The sequence below is a fragment of the Capra hircus genome, chromosome 12 (genome assembly GCF_001704415.2).
Source record: "Capra hircus breed San Clemente chromosome 12, ASM170441v1, whole genome shotgun sequence".
Classification (NCBI taxonomy): Eukaryota; Metazoa; Chordata; class Mammalia; order Artiodactyla; family Bovidae; genus Capra; species Capra hircus.
This window is the reverse complement of record NC_030819.1, coordinates 61,034,711-61,048,560: the sequence shown is the minus strand read 5'-3', so window position 1 is coordinate 61,048,560 and position 13,850 is coordinate 61,034,711. Positions and strand designations below refer to the sequence as shown.

The 13,850-nt window shown below is 43.2% G+C and overlaps 1 protein-coding gene across 3 annotated transcripts in view; it reads left to right on the top strand.

Moving 5' to 3' along the window:
- DCLK1 (doublecortin like kinase 1) overlaps positions 1-13,850 on the top strand; it is a 350,660-nt gene that overhangs the window by 318,204 nt on the left and 18,606 nt on the right. For 2 of the 3 annotated variants that reach the window (XM_018056654.1, XM_018056656.1), the window contains one exon: positions 8,496-8,609. In XM_018056654.1, the coding sequence (XP_017912143.1) occupies positions 8,496-8,609 (114 nt within the window). Of the gene's footprint in view, positions 1-8,495; positions 8,610-13,693; positions 13,768-13,850 lie in introns of all 3 variants that reach the window. The other variant, XM_018056655.1, reaches the window with a different exon arrangement.

Here is a 13,850-nt window from a genome sequence, read left to right as displayed (position 1 = left end):
AATTGTAAGGAAGGAAGCCCTAAGGAAGTCGTCAGAAAGCTCTTCCCACATTCCCACTTGTCCTGATTTTCTCTATTGCTGTATGATGCCCTTTTCACCTGGCACACTCGGAACTGAAAAGACAGTTTCTTATGAAACAGAGAGCAGAGCATGAGGGCAACAGAACTGAAAAAAAATCTAGTCAACAAGAGTCACTTGTTTGAACGTCACTCAGGGTGCGTCCTCTAGGCTCCCATTATTTTTATATGCTCTGGGTGCTCCTTGGTGTCTGGACCTCTGCTCTGCTGTCGAAAGAGTCCTGAACGAGGTCTCCCAGTGGATGGTGCCCAGGAGCCAGAGGGATGAAGGCAGCGGCAGAGTGCAGCCAGGTGTCTGGGAAGAGGCTGCAGACCCCTGGAAGGAGCGCTGGCTGACCATGGGTAACCTGGGGATGGTCATCTCACACCACCGTCCCCATAGCTCGGCTGGCAGAGAATCAGCCTGCAACATGGGAGACCTAATCCCTGGGTTGGGAAGATCCCCTGGAGAAGGGAAAGGCTACCCACTCCAGTATTCTGGCCTGGAGAAGTCCGTGGACTAGATAGTCCGTGGGATTGCAAAGAGTCGGACACGACTGAGCAACTTTCACTTTCACTTTCTTTCACCATATATGAAGGGCCTGAGCAGACAGTCTTAGGTGCTTGTACTCTGTAGGTACTTGGTAAATATGTGGAGACTTTGAGTCTGAAGCAGGCAGTGACTCCATCATCTGTGGCTACGTACTGATGAAACGCAAACTGTGATCAGCACAGGCATATGAGAAACTGGATTAAGGACGAAAACCCTTCATCCAAACAACGAGCCTGTTTGTGTGCTCTGGACTCCACATAGATCACGTGATTATCAGCTTGTGTTCTCCAGTGTCACAGCCTTCTCTTACACTTACTGCCCTGGCCAAGATTATCTACCTTATTCCTCCTCTAGTGGGGAACCATGATTTAGGCACATATGAGGGTGGAATAGACAATGTTATATCTGGACCATTCTAGGGATTAGGAATAAGGTTGAGTCACTTTTTCTCCAAATGACAATTTGTTAGTAGAAAAATGCAGGTTAGTGATTCAGTTCATAAGCTTAAATGACAGTGCCAAAGTGCTTTCTTGTTTGTAATTAAGATTAAATTATCAGCATTATATTTCAAATAGATTGTTGTTACTGGATTTTAAAAAAAATCTTTATTGAATTTGTTAGAGTATTTCCCCTGTATTTTATGTTCGGTTTTATGGCCAAGAGGCATGTGAGATCTTAGCTCTCTAACCAGGGATCAAACCCACATCCCCTGCATGGGAAAGATGGTGAATTCTTAACCACTGGACCGCCAGGGAGGTCCCCTATTATTTGATTTTTATTTTCAAAGTTTTGATATCTTACCTCGTGTTATTCTCCTCATACCATAGGTGAAGGTACATCTCAGTGCTATAAATCTACAAATCTGTATTTTACCTTCAACTGTTTTCCTGATGATGAAACTGAGGCTCAAAGAAATATTTAGCACAAAGCTTAGTAGGTCGATAGGATGCAGTCTGATGTCTGGATTTTGCCTCTAGAGATTCTGATACTGATCCTCACTGGCCTGGACATCAGGAATTTTAAAGGCTGCTGCTGCTGCTAAGTCGCTTCAGTTGTGTCCGACTCTGTGCGACCCCATAGATGGCAGCGCACCAGGCTCCCCTGTCCCTGGGATTCTCCAGGCAAGAACACTGGAGTGGGTTGCCATTTCCTTCTCCAAGGCTTGAAAGCAAAAAGTGAAAGTGAAGTCACTCAGTCGTGTCTGACCCTCAGCGACCCCATGGACTGCAGCCCACCAGGCTCCTCCATCCCTGGGAGTTTCCAGGCAAGAGTGCTGGAGTGGGTGCCAGTGCCTTCTCCTGGGTGACTATAATGTGGGGCTTCCCTAGTGGTTCAGTGGTAAAGAACCTGCCTGCAGTGCAGGAGATGCAAGTTCCATCCCTGCGTGAGGAAGATCCCTTGGAGAAGGAAATGGCAACCCACTCCAGTATTCTTGCCTAGGAAATTCCAAGGACAGGGAAGCCTGGCAGGCTACAGTCCATGGGATTGCAAAAGAGTTGGACACAACTTAACAACTAAACAACAACAACAAGTTATAATGTGAATCCAAGATAGAGAACCTCTCGTCTAGAGGAAAGGGCAGGTTTAAATAAGTCAAGGGTAGTTACCTAGTCCATGCAAGACTTCCTATCACCTTCCTGGCCTTTAAATTTTTACCTCCTTTTTTTTTTTTTTTTCTCACCTTTCTTTTGAAAAGATACTATCTGGCCAAGATATTCAAAAAGAAAAAAAAAAGAGGAAGGAGAAAAAAACAAGAACCTAGATAATATGTTTTTTCTTCTCTGCTCATAAAATTCAGTACTACCCATACAAAGATAAATAGGCATTCATCTAATTGTTGCTAGAAATTAAGAGAGTCCCCAATTATACTGTAATAATAAATAAAACCACCTGTCTGTATTTGTAAGTTGTAAATGAGGACATGGAATTCTACTTTCCATTTGGGCAGCTTACCCTCTCCTTCCTCCAAGATAGATATTAATTTACTTCACATTTTCTCCCCAAGAGCAGTGTGAACTATGGACACAGAGGATACAAAGGGCTGAGACAAGGGAGTCAGAATCCAGAGATGTCGTCCAGCTGGGAATGGTTAAGAGTCAAGGGCTGTGAAATGGACCCACTATTGGAGAGTGCGCTAATGGACTTGGGATTGCTTAAAACCAAGTCGGGATATTCTGGTAGTGAACCACTCCAGACTGCCACCCTTCTCATAAATTTACAGGTATTATTAATAATAGAGTCTGGCAGTGAGTAGACCGAGAACCAGATCCATGATTCAAAAACAAAACTCCGTGAAGGAAGGAAGGTTTCTGCAGCACGACCCCTGGAATGGTTTCCCTCGGAGAGAGAGGAATTCACTTCACTGAATGACTTCACGACTGAGCCCCGCACCCCTTCAGACAGCTCCTCCCCAACATCCGCTCGAGGAATGGAGAGCAGGGGGCTAGGTCTCCTGCAGACAGCTGGGGGAGTTCATTTTCCATTTTGCAAACTAATTTTGTTCTTGTCAGTTGCAATGCTCTGCCAAGTAGTGGACGGGAATTTCTAAATCAAAAACCACTAACCTCAAACCACAACCAGCCTGTGTCAAACTTCAGAAACTACTCCTGGAGACTACATAGCAGAACGTATGGTAATAATACTATAACTATTCGTAGCATACTGCCAGGCTTGTCACGTTTGGGAAAATTCATAGCACATTTTTTGGCACATCATCTATTCAGGATAATGGCAATGAAGATATATATATTTTAAAAATGTATCTTTTTAATGGCCCTATTTATTCTACTGATGCAAGATAGTAAGTTAGCTAAATCTCCATCATCAATCTGGATGCCTCAGGTGCAGATTGAGGGCTCCTCAAAGCCAGTTGCTTGTCTTTTAATCCAATTATGCTCAAAGCCTTCAAAATTGATATAGAGACTGCAGACTTTTTAGTTGTGTGTGTGTGTGCACTCGTGTGTGTGTTGTTCCTTCTCTAGCAGAGACACCTTATTTCATTGGGAAAAAAAAAAAGCAACGCTGAAAATGTTTTAAGATTTATGAAGTCAGAAGCTTCCCTGACAGCTTGTAAGGTTGTTTCACTACTTTCATTGCTTCAGCATGAACTCGTAACCCAAGGGAAGCTGAAACCTTCAGCAGAATTTAAAGCTGGAGGCCTGAACCCCCAGGCCCCAACATCTGAAAGAGTTGCTAGGAGTCTGACAGGGGATTAGGACCAGGACAGAGCCGGGAAATGATCACGAAGCCCACTGTGTGCGTGGTGAGAGAGTCAGCTCTTAGCTGGAAAACAGGCAGGTTTAAAGAAAAAGAAGAAGCCAGGTAAAGAGAAGTTCCTGGCAAAGATGGCAGTGGTGGCAAGTGAGGAGATGAGACTGCAGTAAGGCTGATTCTCCCTTGGGAAGTTAAGTAGAGGCTGCTCCCTTGAGTCCCTACTAGCTGTTTTCTTCATGTTTGCACGCACCTGTCACAGGCCCACACTGTGACCCAGGGCACCTTCCTGTCACCCAGGATCAGCTTGGCCTTCCAGCACTGCCTGCTCCACAGACGTTTCGAGAGCTCAAGGGATCACCTCCCCACATCCCAGCTGAGTGGATGCCCAGTGTCCCTAGACTTAAAAGTTTCGAGTTTCTAACTACATTCCTCTGGGCCCCCGGAAGTGCTCAGCGTCCTGTTTACTGACCTCCATCCAAATTTTTCTCAGCCTCCACCGAACCCTGTCCACATGCCCTCTGGTGTCTTTGGCCCCTGATGCAAGCCTCCTTACCTTCGTACTACTTTCATCATGGAAAAGCTGACTCACTGAGCCCTTCCATTTAACAACTCGGGACCTCTGTCTGGAGCTAACACCCTGGATGCCTTTGAATGCCCTTGACAATGCAGCGCAGTGTGGTGGGAAGACGACAGAGTTCCAACCTGGGTCAGGCTTGAGTTCAGCCAGTTTCTAGCCCTGTGACCTTGAGCAAAATTTTAACCTTTCAGAGCCTCAGTTTGCTCATCTTCAAAATGGGACTAACAGTGCACAGTGTAGAAGGTAATCTGGGGACTAAGGAGATCCTAGATGTAGAGAGTTAGCATGGGGCCATGTAATGGTTGTCTCTTGTCACCTTCCTGCCTTTCTCTGTTAACTCTGCTTACTCCTTATCCCTTTCTTTCCTTACTGTTTTATAATCTAGTGCTGTGCTTAGTCCCTCAGTTGTGTCCAGCTCTTTGCACCCCCATGGACTGTACCCCACCAGGCTCCTCTGTCCATGGGGATTCTCTAGGCAAGAATACTGGAGTGGGTTGCCATGCCCTCCTCCAGGGGATCTTCCCAACTCAGGGATCAAAACCAGGTCTCCCACATTTCAGGCAGATTCTTTATTGTCTGAGCCACCAGGGAAGCCCAAGAATACTGGAGTGGATAGCCCATCTCTTCTCTAGGGGGTCTTCCCAACCTACGCTTCAAATCAGGGTCTCCTGCATTGCAGGAGGATTCCTTACCAGCTGAGCTACCAGGGAAGCTCATTTTATCATCGGAAGCTCGTACAAATGGCGTTGCTTCACATAGCCTGGAGCTCTATTAAGAGATGACTGGAGGGACTTCCCCGGTGGTCCAGTGCTTAAGACTTCACCTTCCAAGGCAGGGGTTGTGTGTTCAGTCCCTGGTGGGAGAGCTAAGATCTCACATGCCTTGGGCCAAAAACCCAAAACGTAAAACAGATGCAATACTGCAACCAAATTCAATAAAGATTTTAAAGATGATCCACATTTAAAAAAATCTTAAAAAGGCAATGGCAGTCCACTCCAGTACTCTTGCCTGGAAACTCCCATGGGTGGAGGAGCCTGGTAGGCTGCAGTCCATGGGGTCACTAAGGGTCGGACATGACGGAGTGACTTCACTTTCACTTTTCACTTTCATGCATTGGAGAAGGAAATGGCAACCCACTCCAGTGTTCTTGCCTGGAGAATCCCAGGGACGGGGGAGCCTGGTGGGTTACCATCTATGGGGTCTCACAGAGTTGGACACGACTAAAATGACTTAGCAGCAGCAGAAGTACCCATATAATTTGGGAAGTGACACCCAGTGAGGCACCACTCTATCCTGCTTCCTCTGTCCCTTCAGGCAGAACCTCAGATTACACCAGAGATAAGACACTTGTAAAACTTTCAGTAAAGACACATCATTTCATTTCATCTCATCAAATGTTTAAATCCTCCTCAGATTCTAACTTAGATTCCAAGGCTATTGTTTCTTTAACCAAAAACGAAAAGCTGTTTTCCATGCATCTCTGAGTTTGCTCTTGTGTTTAAAACTCTAGAGCCTCTGATCCTTATTCTCTGGGACTGTCCCCCAGCTTCTCTTTCACCTGTTGAGCTGGGAAGTGAATAAAGGGAGGGTGGTCCTTCACGCGTCCTGCATTTGCACCCCTCTTTTAAAGAGCACTGCTTACTCCTCATTGAGACCAAGGCTTCCAACTCCAGATCTTCTGGGCCTCATCCTTGACCAGTCCTCCCCTGCTCTTTCAACTTTCTTGCTGTCTCTCTTCCATGGAAACTCTTAACTAGAAGGAGAATAGTTGACTAATTGTTTGGCAGACATGCCTTGTGACTTCCCACTCAGGCCCATCTCTGCACCATCGCCCTGCCACACATACACGTCAGGACACTCTTACCAGCAGGGACCTAGTGGGATGCTGGATTCCTTGTGAAGTCGGTGCTCACTGGAAACTCATCCTCTCTCCCCAAAACTCCTTTGATGTTTCTCGCTGAGCCACGTGGCTACACTGCGTGCTAATAGCTCTTTTCTTAACCTTATTGGCCTGTTTTACTGTTTGGCGTGGTGTGTGACCTCTGCCTCCCAGTTAGCCTGGGAGGGTCTGGCAGATGGCAATGCTATCTTTTCCCCGCCTAACCATCCCCAGCACAGCCCTGCACAGAGTGGGGACTGCACACAACACTGTTTCAATTCAGGTATCATCCCACCTTTACTCCAGGCGATCTTCACTTCATATCTCTTTCCACAATACAGAATTTAAAAAAATGTTTGAATTCACCCTGCATCATTGGAAAGCCCCCTTCATCTACATTTGATTTCAGATGTGTCTTAATAAGCAGGATAAGTGTTCCCTCTCCTAGCCGTTAATAAAGCAGCACAAGAAGGGCATAAATTGAGCATCCACTGTGTGCAGGGCGCTGAGCCAAGACTTGCACTAAAGATTACAGAAAACATGAAAGATGTGGTACAAGAGGGCAAAGATTCAGTTACACATAAACTTACCACACACACTCACAGGCACACAAACAAGGTCACCTAACACCAAAGAGAAGAGAAACAGTGCAAATATATATAATGAAAAAGCATTAGGAGCGTATGGAAGAACTGTTGTAATGAATGGTGCTTAACAGATGGGAAATGTTTTGGAACAGGTGATTAGGACCCAAATTTTGAAGAAAGAGAAGGACCACAGGGTCCATAAGAGCAAAGCCCGTGCCTGTTTTTGGTCACTGTTATTTCTTCATCACTTACCATAGTGCCCGGCCCATTGCAGGCATGCAGTTACTATTAGCTTAATAAACAAATAGCTGAATGCTGAAAAAAGGAGCAAATCCCATGTGGAGGGACCAGGGAGCAAGCTTGCTGTGCTTGGAAAGCAGCAAATTTATTTTCCTGGGTAGAGCCAAGAAATTCCATGCAAAATTATGGAGAGGAAGTAGGGAAGGAAAATGATGAATGCCGCTGAAGTCTTGCCAGGAATAGATAGCAACAGTTGTGTATTTATTCATTTATCCCACAAATATTTACTAAGCATCTACTATGAGCCACGGTACATGCTAAGACCTGGGGATTCTATCGTGCACAAAACACACTTTCTGTCTTCAAGGATCGTGCAGTCTCTTCGGCACGCGCTAGTAAATGGTGGCACATAATTTTGACCCTGGTTCTTATTATTCCAACAGTAGTTAGCAAAGGAGAGAAATCAGTCCAATCTTCACTGTAAATGGCTCCGGCAGAGAGCAGAAGCCTTAGTTCAAGTGAGCTCCACTGTGGAGTATGTCAAGGGCAGCAAGGATTAAAAACGTAAGGAGGGGGCTTCCCTGGTGGCTCAGTGGTAAAGAATCTGCCTGCAAGTGCAGGAGACACAAGTTGAGTCCCTGATCTGGGAAGACCCCGCGTGCCATGGGGCACTGAAGCCCGAGCACCCTAGAGCCCGCTGCTCTGCAACAGGAGAACCCATCACAGTGAGAAGCCTGCGCGTCACAGCTAGAGAGTAGGCCCCAGTCTCCGCAGCGAGGGAAAAGCCTGAGCAGCCAGGAAGACCTGGCACAGCCAAAAATAAGACACATAAACGCACACAATTAGAAAACGTAAGGAAGAGCCTTCCCCCTGGAAAGCTGCCTGGGATTATGGAGTGGCTGATCAAGTGGCTGTGGAACCAGACCGAGTTTATTTAGGGGTTCCTGCCTGAGCCCAGGTCCATCAGTTTCCTTTGGTTGCGGGACAGAATTATGGGCTAAGAGAATAAAACTCTTGTGTTAGGGGGAAAAATTTTTTTTTAGATTTTTTTTTTTTGGTTGCCCAGATTAACTTGCTCTTTGACATACGTCTCTAGAGTGATGACTGGAATCAATTTTACTAATAACCAAAAACAGAAAATTTTTATTTAGGGACAAAGTAAGAGGGTGAAATGACAGAGCAAATTAATTTCAGAGCAAATGTGGACATGAAGGAGCCCTTGGAGCAGTACTTCCAACAACATTGTTTAATGAGGGGACACTGGTTGGTTTCTTCCTGAAATATTATGAATTTTAAGATCACTGCCTGTTACTGGAATATCTTGGCCTCATTTCCCATTTATCTCATTTTTTTTCTTCTCCTTTTTTTTTTTTTTATTTCTTTCCTCCAGGACGACGGCCTCCCAGAAAATGAACATCAGCTGTCAGTAGCGGGAAAGATAAAGAAGCATTTCAACACAGGCCCCAAACCGAATAGCACAGCAGCTGGAGTTTCTGTCATAGCAGTAAGCATCTGAAATATCCACCTATAACTTTTTCAAAGCAATCCACCTAAGAGACAGGCATTACTCAGGAGATTCCACCCAGAGACAGCAGAATGGGTCATTTGTTTAGACAGCTCGACCATGGAAAGCACCGGGGGAGGTCTGGGGCTTATATATATATGATGTGTTTTTGCTGATCATTTCCGCGGGAGTTGCATCATTATCCAACACCTCCAGGGTGCCTTGCAGTATATATTAATTTCATGATTTATTTTTTAAAGCAGAAAACCTCCCCCACACTGGACTCTGTGCCAATGCAAACTTCTGGGCTCTGAGAAAAAAAAAGAGTTCCTAGTGTCCTTTTTCCAGGACCTGGGAGGGAAGGGGAGCTGAGACATGGCAGAGAGAGGTTGGAACACTATAGATCTTTGTACAAGACTTAAACGAAGGCCAAAAACATGGCAGGATGCTTACCCACTGAGATTTTCAGTGAAACTGAATTGCTGTGAACACCCAAAGAAATCACGATTTCTTGCTCCTTAGAAATGTCTGTTTTCAAAGTGGAGAGTCTTTTAATATTTACCATTTTGTTGATGCGGCTACACAAGGCTTTTTTTTTTTTTTCTTTCCCTCTGTTCCATACATGCAGACATATACTACACGCAATTTGATAGCAGCTCTAGGCAAAGATTAAATTGGGCAGAGAAATAATGAAACCTCATACTTCCTGGCGTCATATTCCAGAGTAAATATATTCAAGTCCCAGATTACTTGAGTTTTTAATAATTTCCTTTTCTTTCCCCCCAAGTGTGTGCATTTTACCAGCGTATTCATTGTGAAATCGCTTGAGCTGTTTTTCTTTTCCAAACAAACAACTTAGGCACTGTGTCAAATTTTTAAAAGTATTTGTGCTACTAAGTACACATCATTCTTGTCAGCAATACTGAATATGTAACTACTTCTACCGGTGTTTTTCCTTCTCTCTCTTTTCTGTTTTTGGTTGTTTCAGAACTCCAGAAAAGAGACAAAGATAAATGAATGACCTATTAGATATAAGCAGTCTCAGATCTGGGTTACTGAATATTGGAGAGGAGCTTCCAGAATTTGCAGGTGGCACGAGGGCATGCATACACTTCCCTGGACTGTTCGCATATCGTGATTTTTGACTGAACCCTTTCAGCAGGGAGTTACATGACTGTGAGTCAGTGGCTCACGAGCATACTGAGAGCGCTAACTAGAATGCGTACTCTTTCCTGGTGCTCCTCTGTGCTGCCGGGGGTTTAATATACAAGATCTTTTCTGGCCCTATCTCTCTGGTTCTTTCTAAGGAAATTCAGTGTAGAAGCACAGTGTCCTTCCTGTCTTCATCAGTGTTCTTTGTTATCAGCTAACATTCAGTCAGTAATTTTTGAAAGTAACAATCTCATGGTGCTTCTCAGGGAAACCAGACATTCTATCCTCTGCTTTCATCATTCATTAAAGACAAAAGTCTATTCCAAAATGTTTGTTTCCACAGTTTCCTTTTGGAATGGACTGCCAGCACGCTTGTCCATGAAAAGAACTGCTTTTCTGCTCCTGCTGAGGGCTTACAATTGCTAGAGAGGGTGCTTTTCCCACCTGTCATTCTGGGGTTTGTTTTCATTTTTCCTGGCCTTTTATTTTAATTAGTCTTTGGTTAAGTTTGCCTTGGTTGCTCAAGAATGCTTTGTTCCAGTATTCTGGAAATCTTATAATGACTGAGAGCAGGAACTTCAGGGAAATTCTCCAGTGGACAGACAACACAGATAGGAGGGGAAATCCTACTTTCATCAAATATGGATAAATTTTGAAACCTATTCCATATGAGTTTATTAAAACTTCATCTAAGTAGATCTCCCCCAAAACCTTCAGTTAGTATTTGAAGATTAAAAGTCCACTGATACCTTTCTAAATATCATGACGGGACCATTTTGAATGCAATTTATTATCAGTTTCTCAGTTCATCACTAACATGTTTCCATGGAGATTGTACCAGCTGGTAATAAACTTGTAAACTGTAGAATGGGCTGTGTGATGCTGAGTTGTGCATTAGTTGCAAGCTGATTTAATCTCTTTATCCTACAAAGTTGTGAAAAAAATCATCCACTTAACTCAGGTTCAAAATAATTGACTTTTTAGAGAAATAACTGAAAAAGTGCCTTGTCAAATTCTAAAGCACAATTCATATGTTGACCACTATGATTAATATTTCAAATGAAAGAGAATATGGCTGTAAATTTCAGCGAGTATTTCAGGAGGCGCTCATAGGCCATAACAGATGCATGTATGCATCTTCTCCAGAATGCTTCTCCCTCATATAAATGTCCACACCCTCCATTGAAACCTGAGGTAGGTCCCCAGGTACAGGATGGGAGTTAGAAACCAGCCAGTTTGACTGCCTTTGTGCTTAGCTTTCAAAATGGCACTGGATAAGTTAATGTATACTCCATATCCATGTTCCCATTCTTAAAGTGCAAAAAATTAGACTCAGGGGACCATCGCCCAGTGAAGGAGCCCTGGCATTAAAAATATCCCAACTCAAACTAAAGTTTAATTGCAAAGGAATGACATTCAGCTGTGAGGCAGAATATAAGTGAGAGGTAGAAGGAATAGCTTTCATAAATGATGCGTTCTGTAGAGATCATTTGACAATTTAATAATGAAGATAATTATTGATTCACCCACATGATAGAAATTTCTGTAATAATTACACTGTAATGACTTCTATTTGATAGGTATAGGGGAAAAAGAAACTGATTTCAGCATAGATTTCATTCAGACAGAATTTTTTTCTCATGGGCATGTATGCTTTTCCTAGAGGCTATCAAATGATGTATTTTCTTTTAAACTGCCATGATTATGACTATTTTTTTAGAAATTATATGCACCCTTTAAAATTCAAAAATATATATACTGTCTAGAATGGTGTATCAATTGGCTTATTGTTTTTTTTTTTTTTCTTCAGAAAATCAGCAATTAAATTATTGGTCTTTAACTGGTAATTCTCTTCCCTTAGTTAAAAACCTCACTGTTAGAAACCTCACTATCTGCTCATACAGGGATTCATGACACTTTTTCTTTCTCAGAGTGACAAAGGAAAAAAGAGCATATTGTCATAACAAACAGACTCTAGTCACAGGTATCATTTATGACATGAGGGTAGTTTAACACGCATTCATGGTTCTAAACCTTAATGTTTTCTGTTCGTGTTGTCATTTTCTTCTTTTCTGCCTCCCACCCCCTACATGATTAAGACCAAAAAGAGGACAAATGATAACTTTATATTAAGGTCCTCGAGTTGGCTGGGAGAGTAATTACCCACTGGAGGCTCCCAGGGATCACAGGGCCCTTTGCAGAGGAGGAGAGGTGTCTGGCACTTAGGTCAGATGGCGTGACTGGGTGGAGCCCACTGCTGTCCTTATAACTGGGACACCCCGTCTCCATTGTTCCCTGCTGCCTCACTACCTTTCCCAGTAGTTGGGGGATTGAAACAAAATCAAACCAAAGAAACCCAGAACAGACCAGAGAAAGGGAAACAAAAGGTTATTAAAATGCAATTTATAGACGTAAAATGGAATTAGAGATGACATTTTAACGGTGGACTTCTTGAGAGCCGAGGGAGGGGAGGGAGGCGTTATTAGATTTGCTCAGCTTGATGAAGAACCGATGACTCAGATGTCAGTTTCAATTTATTTTTCCTCATTTAATGCTGTTTATTATTTTAACCGGTAATTTTCCTAATGCTTTCAAGTTCTTATTTTGCATTTTGCTCATGCAAATAGAGAATTTCAGTCTAATTGAACAAATCCATACTAATCAGTGTACTAATAATTGTGATAGTGGGCAGCTTCCTTCTGAAGGCGGGGCCCGCTGCGCTAGAGCCATTTCCGAATGCGGTGTCATGGGCCGCCTTGCCTGTAGGTGGCAATAGAGAGCCAGTTACTGAGTAGCTGTCCCTGAGCTGAAACAGAAATGCAGGCCTTCATCTTCCTTCCAGTACACAGCAAGTGTACTTCGATTTTTTTTTTCCCTAAATAAAACGAACTGTACATTTTTTTTTTAAAGATTAAAATCTCACAGTGCTGTTCTGTGAATACTGGAATAGCCTAGTTCGTCATCAGAATACCAAATCTTCTGAGCAGTTTCTAGTTTAAATGATGGGTGCCCTGGCACGTTTCTGAAATGCCTTTGTGAATTTTGTAGTAGAAACTGTCCTCAGCATCATGGCAGTACCACACTTTAAAGCACTCATGAGACTCTCCAGAAAGAAAAGTGGTCAGTGTGCTTCCTCTCATGGGCAGAACGGGGAGTCGGACGTAAGGCGTGATTACTGTTTCTCAAATTTGGGGGATTGAATCTTTTCTTCCTAGGAAGCCAAAAGCTAACATCTTATTCCAGGAGGGACAACCTTGAGAACTTACCCTGTCTTCTATTTATTGTACCTTTTGTCATAAGCACTTACCTGTACATGTGCATTTTTAATATACAGTGAAAACTTTCATTTTATTTTCTATAGTTTCTTAGAGAAAATTTACTGTTTTATACTGTATCTAGTTTAGAAATGTAATTTAAGAGTAGCTTTGCTTTTGAAGATTAACTCTGAGAGAAATCCAAAGTGCTGTGATTCAAAACCTTTCATCTTTTATTTTTTTTATGAAGGCCTCAAATTTAAGCTTGATGGGGTAAGATTTTTTGGCGGGCGTGGGGTGGGGGTACCAATCTGCTTTCTCTTAGGTGGCTAAAGCTGATTGCAACACTTTATGGTAAGGCATTTAACACTGCTCTAGAATATGAAGAGGTGTTTATGTCTTTTGAAATTGAGAGGATATTATTAAATGTGCATTCAAAAACTTGTTTGACAAATTAGATCTTTTCTAACAAATTGGCCTCCGAGATACTCATGAGGGATTAGTGTCTTGCCTTTTTATTTTCAATGTATAGATTTAGGGTATTAGCTAGTCGCCCTGCACAAGAAGCGTCGTTATTTCTATATACATATATAGTCAGTGAAGAACAGCTTGGTCTGGAGTCTTAATCCTTTAGCACAATGTCGATCCACTGAGTTGCCCCCATTTCTCTCTGCTCAGCTGGACCACGGGTTTACCATCAAGAGATCAGGGTCTTTGGACTACTACCAACAACCAGGAATGTATTGGATAAGGTATGAGATGGTGCAGCTCAAGTCAGTGTTTCCATGGCAACGTGCTGGCAGTCTCCATTAACCAGTTCCTTCAGTGGATAAAC